Below are 24,882 nucleotides of genomic sequence, written 5' to 3'. Positions count from 1 at the left end.
ATGTTGTTCTTAGGACTCTGTCGATGCTTTATAAGAAATTAAAGTCTTTGGGTTCCGAGAAAATATAATCGTAAGGCTGAAACGTAAAGAAATTGACGAAAGATCACTACTAAAAATGGAGCCTGTGGCTTAATTTGACTTAACACGAAAAACTTATTAAGTTCAGATATAACAAAAATTGATAAATTAATTTCAAGTAAATAATAAAATCCTAGAAAATAATACTTGGATGCGAAGAAATTTGGCAAAGAAGAATTCCTAATTATAAGGCCATCGAGCTCAATTTTAGAATTTTAAGTTGGCATACAAAGAAGTTAAACAAAGTTAAAATATTATAAATATAAATTTATCAAATACTATTAACGTGATTTTAATTTAAACCAACAAACACCCATATTTCACCCAATGCGTACCACAATTACTGGGTTGTTGCTTTTACACAAAAGTATTTAGAATATAAACCATTTGCAAACTCAGTTATCACACTGGCCTATTAGCTCAGTTGGTTAGAGCGTCGTGCTAATAACGCGAAGGTCGCAGGTTCGAAACCTGCATGGGCCAGGTTATTTTTCCGAATAGTTGAATTTAAAATAATATTTATTACTATGTTTAACAATCAATTGCATCGGCCTATTAGCTCAGTTGGTTAGAGCGTCGTGCTAATAACGCGAAGGTCGCAGGTTCGAAACCTGCATGGGCCACTTCTCTTTTTTTTTTTTGCTGCTGACCAAATTATATATATTTTTTTCGATATGTAGTCTACTAATATATTCTTGGGCCAGCCCATTAACATGTCCGAATGGCCTATTCGCTTTATGGATAGACCTTCTCATGCCGAGGCCCACTTTGTTTCTGTTTAATATAGATGATGTGGAATATTTTTTCCCCTCATAATGAAGTGATTTATTTTAAATGACTTTTTAAATACATAATTGGTAAAAAAAAACTCATGTGAGCATTTATTTCAATACATTTAAAAAAAGAAAGGTAAAATTTTGTTTCTTAGAAAACCTTTTTGAATCATTTTGATTTTTTTTTCTTTCTTTCTCCGATGCCAATTCTTTTTGAACCAATTCCATGGTACGATCCAAAGCACAACTCATTTAAATATATAAATTACATAATAAGACAATTGAGATGAGCATGGCTCTAGACCCATATAAAATCTGTAAATGTATGCTTTCGGCAATTAAGGAATCTAAGAAAAATGCATGAGATTCTCTATACGCTTTATATCTACGAAGTTTAGTGGATTTTACATTTGGACCCCTGTACTTTTAAAAATCATCTTGTGTCTTTGTTGGGTAAAGAGATCTGTCCATGATTACTACGATGACTGACCCAGAGATCCACTTTATTTCCGAACAGAGCTGGGTCGAATTGGGATGACAATGAGTAGTCCTTTGCAAGCTTCTGACTCTTTTTAAGTTTTTGTTTTGTCCATATATAATGATTGAGCTCCAACAGTCTATTGTACACGCAAGTTGAGGTCGGTTGAATTTGTACTCAAGATCGAAACTGCAATTTTCTAAACTCTCGGGGCCAAAATGAATTTTGTTTCTTATCCTTTATTTTCACCGATACGACGGATCCACGTCAACGCTCTTCGTTCTCATCCGCTTCCACTTCCTCTTCCCGGTCACCAGGTATTCGATGGGTGTCGATCAAACGCGTACCGAATGTATTCACGATTTATCCAACGTTGCGACACCTGCATTGGCCACCCCCGCGGGGCCCGCTGGAGGGAGCCGTTCCCGGATAAGAGAGATATTTTAGTCGAGAAAAAGGATAAAATAAAATAAAATAAAACAGGCGAAGCATTTAATTATTAAACACTCGCTGCTTTTCGGAAGTAATTTCTGAGATTATTATTAATTTGGGGGGAAACTTGCGATGAATAAAGTGGAGGAACGGAGCAAATCAATCGCGATCTCAATCTTTTTCCCTTCCTTCGTCCCTCTTCCTTCTGCTGCTTTCGTCGGAGCCATCTCCGTTCTTCGATCGCGGTGAGGGCGTCTCTGATCCCGGATCGCCAGAGCTTCATGCGGTATAATCTCGCCCGTCGCTTTTCTTCCACCTTTTAGTGTTTTGTCCTTGGAAATGAGAAATTGATAAGATTTTACTGCTGTGCTCTTGGTTAGAGTGGGTAAAAATTGGTTTTTGCTTTCTAGATCTGGCCTCGAAGATTGCTCTGTTTGTTTAAATTGTCGCCTACTTTTACTCTTTTGCTCATTGATTGTTTGATCCGGGGTGTTGATGAGATTTGTGAGTTTTCCTCACTGTTGTCTGTTGATTCTTGCCGAAATTTGTTGAGGGAATATATATGTTCTAAGTTTAAATGCATTCAATACTTAAAATTAGAGAGCATCCATTGTTGCCTTTCACACTTGAAAATTGAATTCCTACTGAGTCCAATAGTTATGACGTTTGGATTGAACGCACGATGGGTTGATTAAAAACTGACCAGCCTAAAGTTCAATCGAGGTTTTGGTACTTGGCTGGAGTTTATCTAGTATAAGACAGCATGCGTCTCTTAACTTAATCAATTGTCCCAACTAGACTGCTCTTTCTAAGACTTTGGCATTATCTGGGATGAGACCTAGGTAGATTAAAATCTTCCTTGCAATCATCTGCAGTCTATACTCTATAAAATTGATCCGAACTTGTATGCCTTCTATTTAAATACTCATAGAAGATTATGGTATTGCAATTGGTTTGGGTAAGGTTTGACTGTAGATTTTATTAAATCTTCCAAGTAATTATAACGAAACAAAGTTGATGCTGGAAAAATATATCTAAGACTCTTCTTTTCATTCATACAACACCCCTTCAAGTTTTAGTTTTCTTTGCATAACTAAGTTATTTTCTTTTATCCAAACTTTTCTTGTATGATGACTTCAACATCAGGTGTAGAGTACACTTTTCTATGCATTACTTCTTTTGATGGCATTGCTTTTGATTGATTGATTCTATTTTCTTTATTCTTATAAATGTGGAGATGATGTTGACTCATTTTCTTCTGGCAGATTAAAATTTATACACAATGGTTTGAGAGAACTAGAAATTCATGGCAGCTGCAGAAGTAAGGACCGCTTGGCAGCGTGCTGCAAACCGATGCCTTGTACAGGAAGATGCAAAGCGAGCTCCAAAACTTGCTTGTTGCCCATCGTCTACCCCACAAAATGATTCAGGAAGTGGAAGTACAACAACTGTACAAGATTATTTTATTCCCAATATCATACCTAACAGAAATTCCATGAATTCTATTCTGTCACCTGAAACAAAATGGTGGCTTCAGATGCAACCAAACTTAGGATATCATAAGGATTTTATTTGCAAGCAACTGAGCTCTTTAGAGGATGAGGTCAAAAGTGACATGGATGCTGTACTCACAAATGGGGATTCTTTGCCAAATGACTCTAGTAACTTTGTTGCTACAAAGGAAGACTCTTTTCTGAAGTCTCCTGAGATAGTCTCATCAGTTTTCATGACACAGGATGCTGAAAGAAAGGTCAAAGAGATGAATACAAAAAGCTATTCAGAACACTCGCTAAAGATAAAGAGAGCCACTGAAGGTTGCCTTCATAAAGAGGAACTTCTGAGTCAGACAGCTGATCCCTTTTCCCTGAAAAGACCAGAGAAAACTTCTTTAGATCTTGAATCACCATGGTCTGGGACTACCAAGTCTGAGCCATGGTGGCGTATTGCAGACAAAGATGAGTTGTCTTTGTTGGTTTCCCAAAAATCATCGCAGCATATTGAAAATTGTGATCTTCCTAAACCTAGCCAGACAGTTCATGTCCCGATGGGAAAGCTAGATGCAGGTATATGCGGTGCCAATGAGTATTCAGATAATACTTCTTCATGTGGTTTTGATGACAAGTTCTTTTATTCCGGGGTAAACATGTTGCACCAATCAGAGAAGTTGTACAGGCAAGACTCTATTCAGTTTTTGTACTGTCTATAATATTTTCTGCTGATTTTGCTTGGTCTTATTTTTCTATTCCCACTAACCATGAATTTAGCCACCATTTATCGTGTGCATGAATTACTGATGGTTGTATGTCATATTCACATGTGAACCAACTATAGTAATTGATTGTTTCTAAACTCCGTAGTAGTAGTTTTCAGTTATCATTTACAATTTAAAGAGAGTGTTATTAGATAGGGAATGTCAAGGAGAAGTTATAGCTAAATAGAGATGGTACTCCAAGATGCTGCACTCCAGCAATTAAAGATTTCCTAGCAAGTAGGCAATAAATTTCTCAAGGGCTTGTAGGAATTTTAGGAATTCTGCAGCCATCTGAGACTTGCAACGTCAAATGATCTAAAGAAGACTCCAAGGTCCTTGTTCATGTTGCTGATGTTGTTAAGTTGCTGTCATTGCATACTCTAGAAAGGGTCATAAACAAGCTTAGTTCAATTCATATATTTTGCAGTTCTGTTTTCCCAATTAAAAAATTTGTCCTTACATTGATCATCAAGAAAATACTTCTTACCTACTCTTCAATGTGATTTAGTGGTTTCTGGATGACAAAATATTTGATAGATTCTTAAACCTTTTCAACCTCTCTTGAAGCAGCTCTTGCAAGCATCTTCATGTCATCTGCTTCCATGTCCTAGAGTATAATTTATATAGTGTGCATAGTGACTTGTGAGTCAATCAACCTTGGTATGGCTAGAACGTAGATAAGTAGGCTAAAGATTAGTCAAGGACAAAGAGTAAGAGATGCTCCAGCTCAATGATTGGCCCTGGTACATCTGGTTAATGCCCTCTAGTTGGGAACAATTGATTGTTCTTATTCCTGTATCAGTAGATGGTTGTAATAATAACATTATCAGTATCCATTGCATTTCTTTCACCGTTTATATTTCTTTTCCATTTTTATCGAGGATATACTCATTTAGTTGTTCCAGTCCACCACAATGTGCTCCCTTTTGGCCTATGCTATTATTCTAATGGTTCTTCGACCCTATAGTGTTTCCTTTTCAGCCTTTCTGGTTTTATGCAGTTGTTTTATGAGCTCTCTAGTCACCCCTACAAGTCTCTTCAACGTTGCATGCTCATTCCTAATCCCTCTCATTTCAATTTACAAACCCCTTGTTAGATGCAATTTCTTTTGTTCAATACTTACATTCTGAAATTTTTTTGATCCGACTTTCTTGTTCAGTAGTCAGGCACAAGGTCATCTTAAAAGGAAACCTCCTACTGATCAGACATTCAAGAATGACCTTTCAAGATCCAATCTGCTGGATGCGCTTCGCCATTCCCAGACCCGAGCTAGGAAAGCAGAAATGGAGGCCCAGAAAGCTCATGATGAAAAGGAACATATAATCAAGCTTTTGTTCAGACAAGCGTCCCACCTTTTCGCATATAGACAGTGGCTACAAATGTTGCAGTGGCAGAATCTTTTTCTCCAGCGGCAACTCAAGGACCATCCGATTTCCACCAGTGTTCCAAACTTCCCAGTACTGCCTCAACTTCCACTGAAAGGGAAACACAGAGAAGGGAGGAAAAAGCAGTGTAAAATCTGCAAACTTGCACTTGCACTTGCTGTCGGATTGGGTCTGGCCGGTGCAGGATTGCTGCTCGGCTGGACGATTGGTTGCTTGTTTCCCCCAGTATAGAATTGCTATCATCCTTGCAAACAGGTGATTGTATGTTGGGCACATTTTGTGGCCTAATGAAAAAGTTGGGCTTCCGAAGCTGGTTCATGTTCTCGGAGTTCATCTTTCAATGTACATGGTTTCTGCTGTACATAAAAAATTACATTGAGACTTGTCTAGATGAAATTATTCTGCACAGATACGGTGGCTTTGATTGAGCTTTATGGCTTTACATTTCTCTATGCGATACAAGTTAAACTATTTCATGGAATTGGAATATATAAATGAGTGATTTACTCATTTACTAATTTAATTAGTAGTAATTTGTATGCAAAATAGCTTACTTTTTAGAATGCTTCATTAATAAAATTATCTAGTTGTAAATTAATTAACAAAATTATGTAAGCCGTATCGTCTCTAACCGATCGTATTACTAGGTTTCAGGCTCATACACTGAACAAAAGCCAGAGAATGTGCAGGCCCATTTAAGGGCCCAACTAATTGGGTTGTCGTCGAGTTAACTGTTCGGCCCATGTAATGACCCTTTCTAACCTCAAGATTGGCTGTACAGATGCAAACCTTTCGAGGGGAGGCGAGCAATCGAGGGCGAAAGAGAAGATGTCGCGGATGATGGAGAGACTGAGGATTTTTGTGGCCAAGGAGCCAATCATCGCCACCTCCCTCTTCTTCGGTGGCCTTGGTAATGACGTTTCTTTCGCGATCGTTTTCTCATCCCTTTTCCCCCATCTTCACTGAAACCCTAATCATATTTCTGTATGACGATTTGGTTGCTCTCTATGATTAGGTCTAGGCGGAGTTTTGTATGTTCATGCGATCATTTCTTTCTTTGTTTATCTGTGTTCATGTATAGTGGAGTTCTGATTTAACGGATGGGTGATCGATGTGCCTGCGATTGTTGACCAAGGGTCGCTGAAAAGTTCAAACATAATTTTTTTTAATCTATGATTTTCGGATGATCTTTGAATGGACAGGTATAAAATTTGGAGAACCACTACAAGTTAGATCTTATAGGATAGAGGACATCATCTTGTCGACATGATTTGTGAGCTCTATCCAATAAACCTATAGCATAAAAATGATTTTTGTCATGTTATTATCTCCATGTTTTTTTTAAAAAAAATGTTGCTCTATTATTTTCCTTTTCTATTTATAGTCGTGTAACTTGACACATTTAACAGTGTTGGATCTTGTTCACGTCTGATCTATTTGTGATACTGTTTAATGAAAATGATTTTGCACTGTATACGTCCTGTTTTTAGCGTTCTCAGAAAAAAAAAAAAAAAAGGAAGAAGAATTGGGCAAAATTTCGATGCTGACACCTTTAAAGCCTGAAATAACCATATTAGCATCTTTAGACGCCAATGAATGTGGACTAGGAAGATAACCAATCAAACATGTATAGATGTCTTTGCTATGCATATCACCTTCCTATTACATGAAGTGAGTGTAAGAACACCAAGATTTATGGGATTATCTCAGAATTCAATGGAAAACATGAGGGAAATTAAAAACCTCACTGTGTCGAATTGTTTACATAGAACATGACCATCAACCGATCCTAGTGCATACATATTTGTATATGGTAGTACAAATATCAATACTGTATATCTAAGTGCAAGTGAATATAACTCGCAAGGCCAAAACGATTATGACCTTAATTTCTAGAAGTAAATGTCATCAAGTGCTCGGGGTGTGAAGCACTAACCTGTCATCCATCCTGAACTAACATTGCTTTTTAACTGAACTTATTTGTTACTTTTTGGATATTACCAATATTCATCTTTGTTGTCCTGTCATTCAGATTTATTGGCCTTACTTTTCTGCATTGCCAACATGGCTTTTTTTTTTTCCTTTGCCAACTCCAACCTGTTTTTTTTCCAATAAATCACACTTGCTGTGCAATTATCTACCAGACTTCACTTGGTCTCCAAGACTCCAACTAGTCCAATTTTCAGTTTCATCATCTCATTACTAAGAGAGTTAATCCTTGACAAAGAAATGATACTCATCTTTATTCTTCAATCAACCTCTACATGAGATACTTCAAGAAATGCTATCAGACTTATTTGTCTCGGTCCAAATCAGTTGATTCAGATCTAGTTGGTTGCTTTTTTAGACTATGCTCTATACTTTCTCGCACACTTGCATTTACAAAGGTATATAAGAAGTGAGGTTAAACAAGTGAATAGTTATGAATAACACTCCACCTTGGTACACCATTGACAAATTCGCATGTAATAACAAAACATGTTAATCTATCTAAAATAGGTGTGCTCATCCTTTTTGCTGGTCCTTTCTGAGAGATGTAAGAAAGGTTCCTTTGGCGTCTAATTCAATGAGTTCTTGAAAATTGCAATTTGTAATACAGTTTTGGCCTTGAAAAATGCAAATGATGGTTTTTCTTATCTGTTATCATTTCAATGCAACATACATCTTAATTCATTGTACATTCTGATGGTTTGTAGCGGTCATTATAATTTCTTGGAGATATTCTACTGTGTCACACTATACTAATGCTGATTCTAGGATATTAATTTTGAAGTGTTAGTTGAACTAGTTGCAAGTTCATGATTGCATGGAGTTGGTATTTTTCATATGGTATATTGTTAAATGTAGATAAGGAAACAAATTATTCCAGGGAAATTCTGTTTTTTAATGTAATAATTTTTCCTGTCTCTAAGTTCTTTATTGTGAACATTATTATTTTGTTTTAAGATCTCAAAATGGGCTGGTGCTGCTTTCTTTTGTTAACTGTTTAGTTTAATATTTGCAACATTATTAACTCTCACTGGAACGGATTCGTCTCCCAAGATATGGGGGTCTCATGCCCACAAGACCCCCTATATTTGTGGTGTAGACTAAATGAATCATTTGTGAATTGAGCTTAATTAAAGTTGAACAGGACCTTTTTTGACCTTTTATACTTAATGATGTCCTTAACAACATCAAGCAGGAATTCTATAATCAGCACAATTTTTTTTACTTATGGCTGCTTTTATTAAAAAAAAAACTTCTGCCTGTCAATTGTTGTAAATTGCAAATACCAAGCTGAAGCTAGTTAAGATTCCATCCCCCTGACTGATTCATCATTAGTCAGTTTTCTTCATTGTTACATCATCTTTACGTCCATCACACCCCATCACAAGTCTCTCATGATTAAGTAAACATCTATATGACGTGACTGCTATGTAGCAACAAAAATAAATTTAAGTTCAATTTCACACATTGTAATGGCCGAGTAAACTAGGTTTCGCCTTCCGTATCTATTTATTCTTGCTTCAAATATAAATGAAAAAATAATGGATGTTTATTGATTATTTGTATACAGGTATCATTGCAGTGATTGCTAGTACTGTCAGAACCTTTTTTTAAACCTTTGTCCTTTTCTACTCCAGGTCTCTTCCTTCCAGCTGTAGTTAGGCCGATCTTGGATTCCTTTGAGATGGCGGAACCAGTCGAGCAGCCTGCTCTTGATGACGTATGTATATATTGTTTTCTTTTTTCTATTACAGCTAGAATTTGATCATCTTTTTTCTTATTTTTATTCCATCACATCTATAATCTGATCATCTTAAATTGAGATACCTTTTTTGTGTTTTTGAGACTCAAGTACATTTTTTTTATGAACATTCTAATAAGAAAATTCATGGATATTTTGACATCTGAAGTGGGCTCTCTTCCATTATTAGTGAAGTGGCCTATGACTTGTGAGTTTTGTAGTCTTCTTATCTTGGTTATTCTGATGTCTGCAGGTGGTTGCCGGTATCACGGGGAAGAAAATATAATAATGTGCATTTTCCAATTTTCCCCCCCTTGTTCGCATGGAGATCATTTCCAGACGTGATGCGTTGTTTTATCTTATGAATGATGTGATGTAACCTAGATCATCTGTTTCTTGTTTTTTTTTTCAACATCGGTGAAATGGTTCTGTTCTAATAAACTGAATAACGTTGACCAAGTTTCATGATCTATTCGAGTTTTGAATCTTTTATACATTCAGATTAATTATATTTGATTGAGCATTCAGATAGTGAAAAAAAATTCCTTATCTGATTGAGGATTTATATCCCTAGTCATAGCGTAATGACCGAAGCATCAATATCAAATCAGCCTCACTTTTTGATGAGCAATCACATATTCGTCAAAAACCAACTTACTGAATTACATTTTTGTTTGAATGAACTGAGACAGTTTCATGCCGCTGTTAATATGGCATATATATTTGTATTAGGCAAACCTTCTTTGGAATCAACCTTTTTGCCGTAATGGAAAGCACTTGGGAAACTCCTTGGAAAGACTTATCATTTCTCATAGGAAAAAACCAAACAAAATCCAAAATCTACTCAAATGCTCGATCTATTAGATAAATCTAGTTTCATTATCGTTTCCTATCCATCAGATATCCGCCGTAAAAGATTCTGTCCCCATAAGGCGTTCTTTCTTTCCCGGGATTAATAATTATTATGAGATTTCTGTTTTTTGGGAGAAGAAATACTGAATGAGATCTCTTTAATCTCTTGGAAACTAACGTAAGGATCCATTACTAGTGCATGCATTTATGCCTGATTCATTACGTTGAAGTCGATAACCCAATAAGAGTGCCGATAACAGCAATCATAATTCGCCGCCCTGCCGCATGCCGCCACCGATCACACGTTCTCGTCAGTTTAATTTGCTATTTTATCATTAATCATTATACTCCTCCACTGCATGCAATGCACAGCCGCTATATATCTCTTTATTCAAACAAGGATTTAGTATAATGTATCCAATCCTTTCTTCTCCATGGAGTTCGATCTCTCGAAAGACATTCTGCTGCTCGATCAACCAGACTGGTCTACCTCCTCCTGGTATGTAACTATCGCACATGATTCTGAACATTATGAATTGATTTGAGTTCCTCTGTTTCCATAATTCATAATGCAGGGACACTCTGCTTCCCCTCCCTGAAGCCTCTGTCACTCAATATGGTGGTACGATCGACGATCGGCACCCGTTCAGCCTCCAATTCCTCGACGATAACCTCGATCTCGATACGCTTTCGTGGCTCAATTATTACGATTGTGCAGTCGAAAGTATCATTTCCGATACAGTTGTTCTTCCTCTTAACCAAAGCGACCCAAAGGAGGAGGGCGCGGGAGGAGTCGCCGTCGTCGTGCAGAAGCGAGCTCAAAACTGCAGCAGCGAGCGGACGTCGACGTCGAGGTTGAGCGAGATGGGAATGGAGGAGATGAGCGAATACTTCAGCATGCCGATAACGAAGGCGGCCAAGGAGATGAAGGTGGGCCTGACGCTGCTGAAGAAGCGGTGCAGGGAGCTGGGGATCGCCCGGTGGCCGCACAGGAAGATGAAAAGCTTAGACTCGCTCATCATCAACGTTCAGGCAATACAATATCTTCTGAATTAAATTCAAGTATATTGATTTATATTCACAAGAGAGACGAAATTGCATGTGTCCGGTTTGTAGGAGTTGGGAAGGTCGTCCATGAACATCGAAGGGACAAGTGTGGGCCGAGAATTGGAGAGGTTGCAGCAGCAGAGGAAGCTGATGGTGGAGAACCCAGAAATGGAACTCAACGAACGAACAAAAAGACTGAGGCAGGCCTGCTTCAAGGCCAATTACAAGAAGAGAAGGCTCATCGCCCACCCTTTAAATTAAGCCCACAATTGTTCATTGTTCATGTCGATGATTTGATTTAAAGGAGAATTGATTGCGAAAAGGAGTGTGATAATTTTAATTAATTAATTAATTTATATATTGAAGAACAGGGTTAGGTGCAATGCATCTGTATCTGTATCTGTATGGTCGCCTCGTCGTTTTCTTTGTCCACAGCGTGGGCCTCTCGTGATCTCTTCATAATGGAGACTAAACCCTAAACTGAAATTGAAGAGCAAGCCTCAAATCTAATTAATTGAATTATATATATATATATATAAAACGAGTGTCGAAGTCAAGCCAGCCCATACCTAACAAGTAAGCACTTCCAATTATATTAACAGACAAAATTATCTCTCGTAAAGTTTCCGCCACTTATTTAGACACCACCATTAGATGTGTGATTAGGATAGGATGATCCGGGTGCTATGGTGCATGTTACTATAATCATCTTATCATCATGTGGTCTGAGATTTAATTCGATAAAGTCAAGGTAAATGTCTCTTTTATGTGTCAGTCATTATTTCAAAGGTTAGTATTTACTCGTAATTTACCTCCTCCGTGTTGACCTTGGGATGGGTTGACGGGGGTGCTCGGGGCAAGCGTATTCATCTTTTACCACCATGTTACTATAGTCACTGTGTCTCCTCGGATAGGTCACATGAGGTGTTACCATCATGAGGTCTGGGGTTCAAATCTCGACAAAGCTGAGGTAAATATCTTCTTTATGTGTTAGTCACTATTCCAAAGGCTAGTAGCTGACCGTGATTTACCTCCTCCGTGTTGACCCTGGGACGGGTTGGCGAGGGCGCTAGGGCTAACATATTCGCCTTTTTTTGCCACCATGTTACTATAGTCACCATAGGAAAGAGCTACTGATATCAATAGGGCGGAGGATTCTCAGCCGAGCGGTTACTTCGCTCGGGTAAGCAACGGAGTCTGGCCATGAACGGAATGAAGTCCCGGCCGAGCGGCTACCCTGTTTGGCTAAACAACGAAACTACTATAGTATCTCCTGGCATCCTTTTGGGAGATAGTGCCACTGACACGAGTCATGATCGACAGGCGGATCGCACGACGGAAGCTTCTACTGGCTTGTCAGGAATATGTATGCCCTGTTAAGATATAATATCAGAGGTAATTTCCTGACAAATCCTTTCATAGGATATATTGGAGAACGTGTCCACGCCTCGAGAAACGTGTGCATCGCCCATTAGAGCTCTATATAAAGGGGAGTCCATCACCGGTAGAAGTACGTGTGATTACTGTTTACACTAGTTCTACTATTACTCCATTTCTTCTATAGTTCCGATGACTAATTTGAACATCGAAAACCCAATACCAAGACTCTTTCCTAACTCAGCACTGACATTATTTGTTTTTTTAAAGAACAGAGCATAGTTTATAGTTAGTGAAGCCGCCACATCCTAATTTTCCACCTTTTCACTTTTAGATAGGATGAATGATGAACTTGTACCTATTATCCTCAGGAGGGCAAATCCTCTGGACCGTTTTTTGTAATCCAGGGGATGGTCCCTTAAGTATGGATTGGTGAAATGAATGATCCCCATTCATAAAATAGGTGGAACTATTCATCTCCACCAACCCAGATTAAAGGACCATTTCTTGGAACGTAAAAAAGGGTCCAGAGGATCCGAGCTGCAACCTTAGTGAGGCTAGCTGGATTTATGACTCGTGATTAATTAATTAAATTAATTAATTAATTAAATTAATTTCTCCCCAACTAATTCTCTTTGACTTGTAACGAGTCTTCTTCTGCCCTGTTTCTCTTCTCCTTTGTCGTCTTCGCACGCTTTCCCACTTTCGCCATTAAGCAGGTCTCACCTTCCTCGCTCTTCCCTTCCCCCTTCCTCCATATACTCATTTGTTATATATAATACATCGATCTATCTACTGCAAATCCATGTCCATCGATCAGTACTGATAATTCAGCACGAAATTTAACAGAGCGAGCGGATGGAGCGCCAGAACAGAGACGGCAGAGACGACACCAATTCGTTCCGGCAGTTCAGTGACCAGTTACGCCTCCACACCGCCGCCTTCTCCGGCCTCTCCCTCGGAGACTCCATATGGTCCGACGCCTCCATCCTCTCGGCTACCGCCGCCGCCGCCGACCCGTGGACCATGACCTACACCAACCAGAAGCTCGCCTTCAACAGCTACACCACCCACGGAAGTCGCTACAACACCGTCGACGACCGCCACAAGAACACTACCAACTCCGTCGAAGCCGGCAAGGACGTAATTAACTGTAATAACTACAGCAAGAGCGTCGGTGCTAACTACAAGTATGGAGGAGCAGGAGGGGAGGTCAATAACAACTACTTCAACAAGGCCGTCGGCAAGCCGGTGAACCTCACCACCATCGCCGCCAGTAGCAGAAAGAACAGTAACGACGTGATCAGCGTGGGAAAGAAGAAGAAGAACTCTAACGGCAACGGAAATTACAGTAACAGCAACAACAGTAACGATATCGGAGCGGCGGAGAAGCGCTTCAAGTCCCTACCGCCGGCGGAGGCGCTGCCGAGGAACGAGGCCATCGGCGGTTACATTTTCGTCTGTAACAACGAAACCATGCCGGAAAACCTCCAGCGCCAGCTGTTTGGTAGGGAGATCAATTCGGTTCGACCTTATTAAAATTGCGATCGATCGCCTTCTCCTGATCAAACTTTCATTATTTCTGTGATCGATAGGCTTGCCGTCGAGGTACAGGGATTCTGTTCGAGCAATCAAACCGGGGCTGCCTCTCTTCCTCTACAATTACTCCACCCATCAGCTTTATGGAATTTTTGAGGTGCTTTCTCACATCAAATTATGCAAATTATATGAGCTTTCTCACATCTAATCCAACTGCGCAGGCAGCTAGTTTTGGAGGAAGCAACATCGATCCAACAGCTTGGGAGGACAAGAAATGTCCTGGAGAGTCCCGTTTCCCTTCCCAGGTTTCAAATGATACTCTCTACAGAAAAAGTTTGTCTTAGAATAAAACCTTCAAAAGTTGCAAAAGTCCAAACTAACAGATCAATTAATATAATAATTTTCATAACAATCAAATGAGTTGAGCCTGCAACTTTCTCTGGGTGGTTGAAATGTCTCATCTGACATGTTCAGTAATGAATCCCTGATTAGGTGAAGGTGGTGACCAGAAAAATCTGTGACCCTCTGGAAGAAGATGCTTTCAGGCCAATCCTCCACCACTATGATGGCCCCAAGTTCCGGTTGGAGCTTAATGTCGAAGAGGTAGAGTTTCAATCATGTTTGTTTAAGCATTAAAATTATGGTAGTCACTAGTCATGTTCTTATATCATTTTGTGTACTGTTCAGGCACTGAAGCTGCTCGATGTCTTTGCAGAGAACAACGCTTGAGTTTTTCAACATGAATGCATAATATATACTGTGTGCTTCCCCCTCTTAGCAGTATAGAATAAGATGTTGGGGTTATAAATATCACTGAGACATTCATTGATGTGTATGGTGAAAGATATTGAGGTTGAATTAGTATGAACTAGTGTATTTACCTTTTTTACTTTGTATAATATCAGTGATCGATGCTTCATAATTCTGCAAATCCATGAGCAGTTCGCAGATGATCCTTTTTCACTTATAGAGTTGGGGACAGGGTGCAGAAGCTCTGCTCTGACAGCCCATGACATTATGCAATGTCATTCTTCATCTCTTTGATTGATCTGGGACATGAACTCGTTCCATTGCTTAATACAAATGTCATAATTGTTTTACTGCACCCATGCACAGACACGGCATGAGTTTCATCCGACGTCTCCTGTTCAGCTTTCACCTGCAATTAAAGAAGGTGTGTGCAGACTGTGGGCACTGCGTACATGTTAATAAAGGGAGTGTTTGCGTGATGCGTGAAGGCACTTATTTCGGACAGAGAATAATGGAAGCTTTGCCCCCACAAATTTGTCACTTTGATCCCTACCGATTAATTCCAGTTTCAATCTGCGTGAGATGGAGGTTTGACAGGTCATTAAGTATGGTTTCTACGCTGATTCCATTCCATGCCAGTGCCTCCTTAAGTACCACTCCCAACGCATGACACAAGGCCTGAGGTAGAGGTCGATCAGCATGGGCAACTGCTCGGCGAAGGACGGGTCCTTGAGCTGCTCCTCCGCCGGAGCCGGCTTCGAAGGCGGAGGAAGAGGAGTGGTGGAGTCGCCCAAGCGAGTGAGGGACATCATGAAAGGCGGAGCGAGAGGAGGCAACGGGTGGGAGGAGGAGGGGGGTTTTAAGAAGCTGGAGGTGCTGCAGTCGCCGGAGAAGGGGGTGTGGCGGGTGCGGGTGGCGATCAAATCGGAGCAGTGGGCGGAGATTCTGAAGGAGCAGGCGAACACCGGGGCGATGATCGAGAGGATGAGGAGGTACGCGGCGCAGCAGCAGTAAGCAATCAGGGTGATGAAAATGTTTAATTAGGTAATTTTATGAATGTTTTAAGAATTAGTAGTGTTTTTTTCTTCTTGTGTGATCTTGTGTTCAAGATAGTTGTGTCCTATATCTTCCTGGTAATTAAGCCTGATTAGAGTTGGATTGTATTATATATATATATAACTGTCATGGAGATGTTTATGTTTAAAGCAATTTGGAAGAAGATTGATCCGAGTGACAGATTTTATCTGTATTTAAGATGAAATAGAAAAACAGAAGAACGTAACCAAAGGAACTCACAAATAATCTCGGAATGCATTTCGTTGTGGGCAAGACGAGGAGGGCGCGAAAGGCCAGCAATTGCCGTGTGGATCCCGCCATATCAGTGAGAAGGACAGTGCACCTAGTTCTGCATCACGACATCGCTGTAACCATTATAATTGATTTTTGTCTAATACCAAAAGATTCTAACAATGATGCAAGCCAGGAACAGAAGATGAAATTTGAAAGTCACGAGAAGAATTTACAATCGCACGCAAGTTTCAAATAAAACACAGATGGATTAAAACAAAATGAAAAGAAGGTTATGCTCTGCAAAAGTAATGGACTTACAAAGGAACTGTGGTGCTGAAGCCATCGGCCATGGTGAAACTCGAAAATATTAGTCACGTGGAATGATCCCCTGCCCGAACCAACATAGGAGTCCATTGTAACCCATGCCGCGTTGTCGACAAGGGCTCGGACATCGCGTAATTGGAGATCAATCTCCTGAACACCACCTCGGTCCCAATTGAATATCAATGCCCAACTCTGAAGAACAGCATTGTACCTGTTGTGTAGAACATGACACTGCCGACCATAAAATGCTGCTAGCAATAACCATAATAATAACATACTACAAGTCCCAACTATTTGAGGATCACTATGTCTATTGAATCTCTACTTTAAATAATGATATTTCCAAACACATTAATTGATTGAATCTAAATGTGTAAGGGTCAAGAGTCTTAAAAAACTATAGTTAACACTTATTTTCTTGTTTTCTATGGGCGGGAAAATAACTTTAATTAACTATTGGAGCTACACAGAATTGCTCAAAGGCAATAGTATTTTTCAATTTTATTCATGTCTAATAATTTCATATGTCCAATTTAGCATATTTACATTAATGTTATTATTATTTTTTATACCGGATACATCCTAATTGCAAAATGCTATGATCCAGGAAGTATGATGAGTCATATCACAATCGTATAGAATTTTTCATTTAATCTAGAAGCATAATAGAATCACAAAAGCCCAAACACTTCTCTCCATGTCAGCCATCCAATTCTTTATCCTATTTCATCCTATCTGAAACCAATGGCAGAGCCAGCTCGGGTGATCTACCCGGGCTGATTCCAAGTTGTGAGCAATGGCCGCCGATTACGACGTCGTCACTTTGGGCTAATTCCTCTTTCTCTTGTGCTTTTCATTTGTTTTCCATTGTAAATTCGAAATTTGTCGTCGTCGGCCTCCGGGCTACAGCCCGGGTAAGCCATAACTTGGCTCCGCCCTTGTCTGAAACCAGAGGAGATGACACGCTAGACAGATGGCGATGCTATTGACCGGAAGAAGACTTTGCACGGGAGAAAAAGATGATGAGCTGGAGCAGGAAAAGAGCTTCGAGTGCCTTTCTTCTCTCTGAGCACACTCAAACGAGCCAACAGAATGTTAGGCCAAAAACTAGGGAAGGGATCCCTAACGTAGGCCCTTCGACATTCAAGTCAGTAGATGACTGGGCGAAAAGTGGATAAGGACTACGGTAAAATTGAGTAAGCATAATAAGGAATGATGTGTAATAATATGTCAAGCGTGTAGAGCGTACCTCACCAACGAAGAGAAACCCCCTTTATATACCATTTCTCATAAACTCCGTCATCATGAGGTGGCAGAGAATCAAGTAAAGGAAGATGTACAGCTTGGGAAATGCACCGTCACCGTCCGAAGAATCTTCCGTTACACATGTACACCTCTTTTGTAACTTACGCCATTAATAAGGCGGTTAAGAAAATATTTCGTCGACTGATGGAAGATGTATAATGACCTCCGAAGAAGGTTTCATTGAATTCATCTATTATGATAGACGAATATTATTTGACGAATAGTTGTTACTCTCTAACAGGTTGGTGTGATTCTCTGACAATGCTGTCCCTTAAAGATATTATTCCGGCCAGATATTTAGTCGACCGGTTATACATTGGCAGAGTACCCCGCATCGTAGGGTTGCCTAGCCTCTCGATCCTGCGACTATATATTGTGTAATGCTGGAGCTTTGACATTGAAGCAATATGGAGTCAAGTCCCCTAGGGGTTCGGTATGTTCTAAGGTCGGCCGACCATATGTTGGGATACTTTCCTTGAGGAATGGGGAGCTGAATCTCGAGACATCCGTTCGTCCATACATTAGGAGGTTCACCCATGAGATGATAACCTGAGATCCAGAAGTCCGACCAAGTTTACAATGAGAATTGCCCTCTGCATTTATAGGAGACAGGAGTGCTAAGCTGTGTAAACCTAACTGGCTTTGTTACTGACCGGATTCATAGTAGCTTGACCATCCCTTAAACTCGATAGAATATTGGTTGATCGGACATATAATAGATGTCTTAGCATAGAAATGGAGCACTAGGTCCCCTAGGTTTGACCGACCTTTAGACCGGTCGTTCTTATACTAAAGGCCTTAGCGCTGGACGACGAGCAATTCCTGTTGAGAGTGACCTGCTGATTGCCACCTCCCCTTGACTCACCTTACCTTAACTTTGACTTCCACGTCATTTCTGGGTCCACTTGTAATAGCCAATATAACTATTAATGATATCTAAATCAATATCATCTAGTTGGTTTCAAGACAAAAATTTCTTACTTAAACAATTTCCCTAATTGTATCTAAATCAATTTTGTATTATGAAGTTTGTGTTCTTACTTTTGTACATTATATAAGTGACCTTCTCTAATTACACATTCTAATTCTGGAGACATTATCAACCTACATGATTACAAATTTGGTAATGCACATGATTACAAATGTGGAATACACAATGAAAGAAACATGAGATATTGACCATCTTTTACAGAATAATGGTGACACTAATAGCATAATTAAGCAAAAAAGGTATAAAAAACTTAGAAACTTACCTAGATTCTTTGCAATAATCTCAGTGAAGATGATTCCTCAGATAAGGGGGGAATAGAGATAGAAATAAAAAAAATCAATCAGATATAAATGAGGTGAGGCAAAAGAAAAAAAAAAAAAAAAAAAAAACTTGGCAAAAGCAGTATTCTAGTCACGAAAGATAATTAAACATATCAACTTTGAAAAGTGATTACACTGTTACGGGAGTTCACCAGTTGAAAAACATCCACATAGTTGATCCCAAAGTTGGAGCATACCCAGGTACACAGTTTTTATCGTGTTTATAGACCAGAGATATAGGGGACATAAAGTAAAGCTTACAGTCAAGATCTCGAACTATCTATTGAATGAAGCATGTTCAAAGCATCATCCAAAGCGATTCAATTTCCCCCTTTCTTGTTTTCTCATTTTTTATTTTTATTTTGTATTTGAATCAGTTCGGAATCTAAACTCATAAACACTGAAGCATCCTCCAAATAATCATCATGAAAAATCAAACGTAGCAACAATCATTAATCAGTCAAGTAACAAGCTACCAAAAATGAACCGAAACAACTGCCCATGTCAATCAAAAACGAGAAAGGTCATACCTTGTGGTACAGGGCTTTCCAGGCGCCGTCGTCGTTCGCAGCACTTCTCATCGAGGAGTTAGTCATGGATAGGCGGCAAAGGCTAGTGTAGTCGAGGTAGTCGAGTGCACGCGTAGTTCTCTCCGGCACCAACTGATTTCCGTCACCGCAGTGGCCGTTGCAATCCCCACCGCCAATGTCTCCCGCTTGGCAGAACCTGGAAGACCCCTCTGGGGTTCGATCGTAAGGCCCAAAAGGAGCAGATGCGGCAAAGAATAGCGGCTCCGGAGGCGACCACAAAGGAACGAAGTGAGTAGAGGTAGGAATCGTCCATCCACAGCACATGCCAAAGGAATCGAAGCGAGCGACATCAAACCCTAGATTACCAGCTCGCAATCGATCGATCGAGGTTCGAAGGAAGAAAGGACGCGCGCAGGCCTCGCCAATTATCCATAAATCAAACCAAGAAAAATATAAAAAAAAAAAGAGACCTTCATTTTTCTCATTATTTTTGCATAAATGTGCCGGAGCGATTGATGGATCCACTCTCCACGTGTCCTTCACAGAATCTTGAACGGTCAGGAGGCCTTAGCTGGTGCCATCTTCTGCGCCAATGTTTTCTCCGGCGAACATAAGCATAAAATATATTTGATTTAAGAAAGCAGTAAGAATTATGAAACCGTCTAATTTATACCATAATGATAGCCATTCACATTGAAAAAAAGATTTCTCTATTAATTTACATAAGTCCAGCAAAATATAATATAGTTACATGATTAGAGAGGCTATCTTTTCAAGAAAAATTAGTGTGGATCCTCTGGATCCATATTTTTTTGGTCCACCCTTGGAACATAAATTTCATATAAAAGCTCGTTAACGTGCAAAACGCGTGCACGTAGAAGTGCGACTCACGTAGAAAACACAGAGTTGGCAGCGTGGAGCCCTAACCTCTCGCGATCCTCCACCTCCGTGATTCGCCGGCGGCGAAAAACCACTACAGCCTCCATCGCCCCCAACGGCCTCTAGGGTTCGCAACCTCTCGTGAGTTTTGACCTCCGGAGACCTCCAGCGACCTCCCGCGGGCATCGGACCTTTCTCATTTGATTTGATGTGTGTTGTGTGTTTCGATCAGCTCAGAGCTTCACCCCTCCGTGACCTCTGGACCAATGATGCTCGGAGTTTCCAGAGGATCCGTGTGCTACTCGCTTTGCAACTCGCATGTGCTACTCGGAGTTTCCTTCTTTGACGCATGCTGCGCATTTTGCAACCCAAGCCTCCGACTCCTGATAATTGATATGACTTTGTTGTATAAAATATTTTCTATAGTTCTTCATGTCCATGACACATAAACATGGTAATCATGTGAATGCAATAACAGTTTCAATTGTGTACAAATTAAAAAAAAATATTACTGTGGTTCTTAGTTAGTTATTGTTCTTGAGAGGATCTGGAGCATTTAATAACTAAAGAGAAGTTGGACATCCAATAATTTGATATAAAATTGTTGTTTTTAGATGCTTCTTTTGTGGCTGTTTTTTTAGCCCTATATTTGTTTTTTTTTTTGTATGATCAAAGTAATTATCATGGAGAGTGAATCTATAAGTTGTTATCGTTTGAATTTTGAAGGAAATGGAGATAGTCGAGAAGGTGACTTTGATGTTATTGATGAAGGTAATAAGAATCATATTGGAAATGTATTGAGTTTCAGTATATCGAATTTTCCTTTTTAGTTTTTAGCCATCTTGCTTTGTTTGTTTGATTGTACGAGATTGAACATTGAAACAAATTTAGATATATCACAAATGGGATTGGAATTTGATACAAAAGAAGATGCATACCAATTTTATTTGACATATGCTAAAAAGGTTAGATTTAGCGTAAGGAGAGGTAGAATCCATAAGGATGAATTAGGTAAATTACTTGATAGGGTTTTTTATTATTGTGCCCAAGGTAAAAGAGGAAAAGACAAATGAGATTTAGTTTACTATAGTGCAATTTGTTAAAGAGCATAATCATTATTTCTCAAGTCCAAACAAAACACACCTCTATAGAAGTCATAGAATATATCTTCTTCTGCATCGATATAGATTGAGATGGCAAGTGATGTGGGAATCCCTCCAAAAGCATCTTATGATCTTATGGTGAGGCAAGTAGGCGGGAGGGAGAATGTATGATTTATTCCTGAGGATTACAAAAACTACTTGTGATCAAAAAGAACAATAAATATGAGAGTTGAGGATACAAGGGATGTATTGGAGTATCTATAGAAAATGCAGTTCGATGATTCTAATTTTTTTTATGCTATCCAAGTTGATGAAGATGATTTGATTACCAATATTTTTTTGTCTGATGCTAAGATGAGAGCTGATTATGCTAATTTTGGAGATGTTATTTATTTTGACACAACCTACGGAAAGAACAATGAAGGTTGGCCAATTGCATTGTTTGTAGGTGTTAATTATCATAGATAATCCATACTTTTTGGTGCCGTTTTATTATATAATGAAACCAGTTTGACTTTTGGGTGGGTATTTGATACATTAACTACAGCTATGGGTGAGAAAAAATCAACTACTATTCTTACCGATCAAGATGCAGTAATGGCAAATGCGTTAGCTTCCAGATAGCCTGAAACACATAATCATTTGTGCATTTGACATATTTATTAAAATGTCATCATACATTTAAATGGAGTTTTTTCTCAGTTTAGAGACTTTGCTAAAGATTTTGCCTCATGTATATATTATTTTGTTGAAGAGGAAGAATTTATTTCAGCATGGAACATGATGTTAGCCAAGTATGCACTTGAAAACAATGATTGGTCGAGGCACATGTACAACATCAAGGAAAAATGGGGTTTAGTATATGGGCCATAAATGTTTTGCGCGAATATAACTACAACCCAAAGAAGTGAGGGCATGAATATTACTGTGAAAAAGTATGTCACTTATAAACACAAGTTTTTAGACTTCTTCAATCACTTTCAAAGACTCCTTGATGATCATCGATATGAGGAATTAAAAGCTGATTTTAAATCAAATACAACTATTCCATATTTAATATTTCCAATTGAGATTTAAAGCATGCTAGTGAAATTTATACTCCTGAGGCTTACAAGTGTTTTCAACAGGAGTAGTGCTTATCTCATTATTCTAGTCTTGAAATTTGTGAGAATGTTGATACATTAACAAAATATAAAGTTACTCCTCACAAAAAGAGAAACCATCATATAGTGAAACTGTAGAAAATATGAATTTGTTGAAATTTTGTGTTCTCATATTCTGAAAATATTTACATGGAAAAATATCATGAAGAGTATGTATTGAAAAGGTGGTCAAGAAAAGCAAAAATTTAATATTTTGGAGTTAATGATTCAATGACCAACAATGCTAGTTTAGATAAAAAATTAATTCAAAACATGCGATACAAAGAGTTGTGTGGGTTGAATGTTCAATTGGTTGCCAAGGCAGCGGAAAGGGATGACACTTACCAGTTTGTTAAAGATGCTATGTTGAGCTTGTGTAAGATGGTGGATGATAAATTACAAGGTAATGAATCAAATGTCAACAATCAAAAGTGAGCCAAGAATCCAGAAAATTTGATTATGTTGAAGAGAACTCTACTGGAATGAAAGGGATTAAAAAGAAGAAGAAAACAGTGTCAGATAAGAGGTTGAAGGTGAGTTAGAGAAGATTTCAAGGAAAAGAAAAGCTACGAGGAAAACAAACCAAGTTTCAACGATTATAATGGTTTTTACTCCATAATTTCCAAATTTCTATTTATTTGATATTATTTGTTGTTAAATTTGAACAACTTAAATCATTCTATTTTTTTTATAACACAAGGTATAGATCAAACTATTTCCAGCATGACCAGCATACAATGTGATCAGATCAATCATCAAGTTGGTATTTGTTTTACTTATGTTAATCTAAGATAATTTATGTTATAACTATCTAAGACTGTATGTTATTTTCTTGTTTTAGCCTATAAATTATCTGCCAATAATTGGTAGTTTTGTTGGTAGTTTCAGTATGACTGAGACTCAATTTCCACCATTATTGGCATCACAATTTTCTCAGGTATTTATTTTTCATAGAAGTTCACAATCTTTGTGTAATTTCAGAAGTAGTCTTTTTCTAGCCATTTGTGTAATTTCAGATGTAGTCTTTTAGGTCATTTTCTTTCATATTATCTCAATCAATACTTTTCTTCAGGCTATAGCTACAAGTCTGTTATATTGAAAGAAGAACTATTTATATTGAGTTGATTGGTGGGTTGCTAGCTTGTTGTTTCTTGGCTTATGAGTAATTGTTATTGTGTATAGATGATTTGTTTTTTTTCACCTGGATGTAGAGATTAATCGATAACAGTTCTTATTTATTAGAAATTGGTGGTAGAGTAAAAGACCAAGTCTATACTACAACTATAAAGACAAGTGAGAAAGAACAGAGGAGGGCCAACTTAAGCCCTTGAAAGAACTAAACTGCTTAGTTCTCAAACAATGGAGTATTTTTATTTGTCGAAAGAGATTTTCTAGAAGATTTACTATCTAATGCTCGTTTGAACAGGTGTTCAAGCTTGATTTTTTTTTATTAAATATCAAAGTTTGCCATAAGATCTGCTAGGTGGCGACTGAATTGCTACAGTAGGTCGATTTGCTATAGGGTCAAAAGATGAGTTTGAGTCTTCATTGACCTTAATTCGACATGACTTTAACATTAGAAATATTCTAGAAGATATCCGTACAGATGTTAAGAATCAACTGTAGGAATGATTATCTTAGTATATTCTTGTAACATTTAGAAAAGATTGTCAAGCTCATTATAGTTCTGAGAGACATCACTTATATATATAGATCTCCAACCCGACTCCAAATCTCGTAGTAGGAGAAGAAAAATCTGAAGATCCTTAAGAACTACCAAGGAAGCTCTGGTGGATTCAACTATTAGAATACAATGAACCAAATTCTGATATCATGTTACTAGTGGGGAAAACTATTAGGATTTTCTCACCGTTGGACACTTTTTTTAATACATTTGTGCATTTAATTATAATATTTTCATTTTTTTTAAACTTTCTCATGCTTTGTCTGGTTGTTGCAGACGATGAAGGGCTGACCAATTTCTAAAGCTGAATATGAAGAATCTGGCCCCTCCATTGTCCACAACAAGTGATTCTATGTTAAGTTTCATTTGTATGTTATTGTGGAGTTCTGATGTAATTTTGTTGTGAATATTTTGAGTTTGCTGGAGTGATGCAATGGGCTACTGGGGAATTATTACTAATGAATATTATTTTTTAGTGTTTTGTATCAACAATGAATGTTGTGAGTATCATCAATGAATGTATTGTAGTGTAGATAATAATAACCTTTTCTTGGAGCTTAGTTAACCATTTGTTTGTCGCCGGGGTATGGTGCCGCGGTAGGATATCCAGGTTGTTACCCAG

At 38.6% G+C, this 24,882-nt stretch overlaps 5 protein-coding genes and 2 non-coding genes across 8 annotated transcripts; 6 read left to right on the top strand and 1 right to left on the bottom strand.

Annotated features, from left to right (window-relative positions):
- The first annotated feature begins 487 nt into the window (after positions 1 to 487).
- Positions 488 to 561, top strand: TRNAI-AAU. Its single transcript has one exon. It is a non-coding gene; the product is annotated as a tRNA-Ile (tRNA).
- A 66-nt stretch (positions 562 to 627) lies between these two features.
- On the top strand, positions 628 to 701 carry TRNAI-AAU. Its single transcript has one exon. It is a non-coding gene; the product is annotated as a tRNA-Ile (tRNA).
- A 1,119-nt stretch (positions 702 to 1,820) lies between these two features.
- On the top strand, positions 1,821 to 5,825 carry LOC122032059. Of its 2 annotated transcripts, none has more exons than XM_042591311.1 (3): positions 1,821 to 2,047; positions 3,027 to 3,933; positions 5,175 to 5,825. In XM_042591311.1, exons 2-3 carry the CDS (start codon positions 3,068 to 3,070, stop codon positions 5,626 to 5,628), a joined length of 1,320 nt encoding a protein of 439 aa, XP_042447245.1. In that variant the 5' UTR covers positions 1,821 to 2,047; positions 3,027 to 3,067; the 3' UTR covers positions 5,629 to 5,825. The 2 variants fall into 2 exon arrangements, with proteins under 2 accessions (XP_042447245.1, XP_042447244.1); XM_042591310.1 differs by having other exon boundaries at positions 1,824 to 2,047; positions 5,172 to 5,825.
- A 332-nt stretch (positions 5,826 to 6,157) lies between these two features.
- Positions 6,158 to 9,621, top strand: LOC122032677. Its single transcript, XM_042591994.1, has 3 exons — positions 6,158 to 6,307; positions 9,024 to 9,106; positions 9,381 to 9,621. Exons 1-3 carry the CDS (start codon positions 6,226 to 6,228, stop codon positions 9,411 to 9,413), a joined length of 198 nt encoding a protein of 65 aa, XP_042447928.1. The 5' UTR covers positions 6,158 to 6,225; the 3' UTR covers positions 9,414 to 9,621.
- A 792-nt stretch (positions 9,622 to 10,413) lies between these two features.
- Positions 10,414 to 11,287, top strand: LOC122031656 (protein RKD3-like). The gene is made up of 3 exons (XM_042590747.1): positions 10,414 to 10,478; positions 10,555 to 11,011; positions 11,096 to 11,287. Exons 1-3 carry the CDS (start codon positions 10,414 to 10,416, stop codon positions 11,285 to 11,287), a joined length of 714 nt encoding a protein of 237 aa, XP_042446681.1.
- A 1,753-nt stretch (positions 11,288 to 13,040) lies between these two features.
- LOC122031674 (B2 protein-like) lies at positions 13,041 to 14,873 on the top strand. Its single transcript, XM_042590771.1, has 6 exons — positions 13,041 to 13,122; positions 13,253 to 13,910; positions 13,999 to 14,099; positions 14,164 to 14,247; positions 14,435 to 14,545; positions 14,630 to 14,873. Exons 2-6 carry the CDS (start codon positions 13,262 to 13,264, stop codon positions 14,669 to 14,671), a joined length of 987 nt encoding a protein of 328 aa, XP_042446705.1. The 5' UTR covers positions 13,041 to 13,122; positions 13,253 to 13,261; the 3' UTR covers positions 14,672 to 14,873.
- A 1,442-nt stretch (positions 14,874 to 16,315) lies between these two features.
- On the bottom strand, positions 16,316 to 19,877 carry LOC122031675 (F-box protein SKIP8-like). Its single transcript, XM_042590772.1, has 2 exons — positions 19,453 to 19,877; positions 16,316 to 16,517 (listed from the first exon to the last, which is right to left on the bottom strand). Exons 1-2 carry the CDS (start codon positions 19,774 to 19,776, stop codon positions 16,449 to 16,451), a joined length of 393 nt encoding a protein of 130 aa, XP_042446706.1. The 5' UTR covers positions 19,777 to 19,877; the 3' UTR covers positions 16,316 to 16,448.
- Between the last annotated feature and the right edge of the window lie 5,005 nt (positions 19,878 to 24,882).

The sequence above is a fragment of the Zingiber officinale genome, chromosome 11A (genome assembly GCF_018446385.1).
Source record: "Zingiber officinale cultivar Zhangliang chromosome 11A, Zo_v1.1, whole genome shotgun sequence".
Taxonomy (NCBI): Eukaryota; Viridiplantae; Streptophyta; class Magnoliopsida; order Zingiberales; family Zingiberaceae; genus Zingiber; species Zingiber officinale.
Note: the sequence above shows the minus strand (reverse complement) of the source record. Positions and strands in the feature narration are given on the sequence as shown.

Excerpts from the sequence above, each read along its gene's own strand:
- LOC122032059 (XM_042591310.1), top strand. The coding sequence starts at position 3,068 with ATGGCAGCTGCAGAAGTAAGGACCGCTTGGCAGCGTGCTGCAAACCGA. Across the intron at positions 3,934-5,171 it reads CAATCAGAGAAGTTGTACAG|TAGTCAGGCACAAGGTCATC; the intron begins GCAAGACTCTAT and ends TTTCTTGTTCAG.
- LOC122032677 (XM_042591994.1), top strand. The coding sequence starts at position 6,226 with ATGTCGCGGATGATGGAGAGACTGAGGATTTTTGTGGCCAAGGAGCCA. Across the intron at positions 6,308-9,023 it reads CCTCTTCTTCGGTGGCCTTG|GTCTCTTCCTTCCAGCTGTA; the intron begins GTAATGACGTTT and ends TTTCTACTCCAG. Across the intron at positions 9,107-9,380 it reads AGCAGCCTGCTCTTGATGAC|GTGGTTGCCGGTATCACGGG; the intron begins GTATGTATATAT and ends TGATGTCTGCAG.
- LOC122031656 (XM_042590747.1), top strand. The coding sequence starts at position 10,414 with ATGGAGTTCGATCTCTCGAAAGACATTCTGCTGCTCGATCAACCAGAC. Across the intron at positions 10,479-10,554 it reads GACTGGTCTACCTCCTCCTG|GGACACTCTGCTTCCCCTCC; the intron begins GTATGTAACTAT and ends TTCATAATGCAG. Across the intron at positions 11,012-11,095 it reads CGCTCATCATCAACGTTCAG|GAGTTGGGAAGGTCGTCCAT; the intron begins GCAATACAATAT and ends TCCGGTTTGTAG.
- LOC122031674 (XM_042590771.1), top strand. The coding sequence starts at position 13,262 with ATGGAGCGCCAGAACAGAGACGGCAGAGACGACACCAATTCGTTCCGG. Across the intron at positions 14,100-14,163 it reads AGCTTTATGGAATTTTTGAG|GCAGCTAGTTTTGGAGGAAG; the intron begins GTGCTTTCTCAC and ends CCAACTGCGCAG. Across the intron at positions 14,248-14,434 it reads AGTCCCGTTTCCCTTCCCAG|GTGAAGGTGGTGACCAGAAA; the intron begins GTTTCAAATGAT and ends ATCCCTGATTAG.
- LOC122031675 (XM_042590772.1), bottom strand. The coding sequence starts at position 19,776 with ATGTGCTGTGGATGGACGATTCCTACCTCTACTCACTTCGTTCCTTTG. Across the intron at positions 16,518-19,452 it reads GGAAAGCCCTGTACCACAAG|GTACAATGCTGTTCTTCAGA; the intron begins GTATGACCTTTC and ends TCTACACAACAG.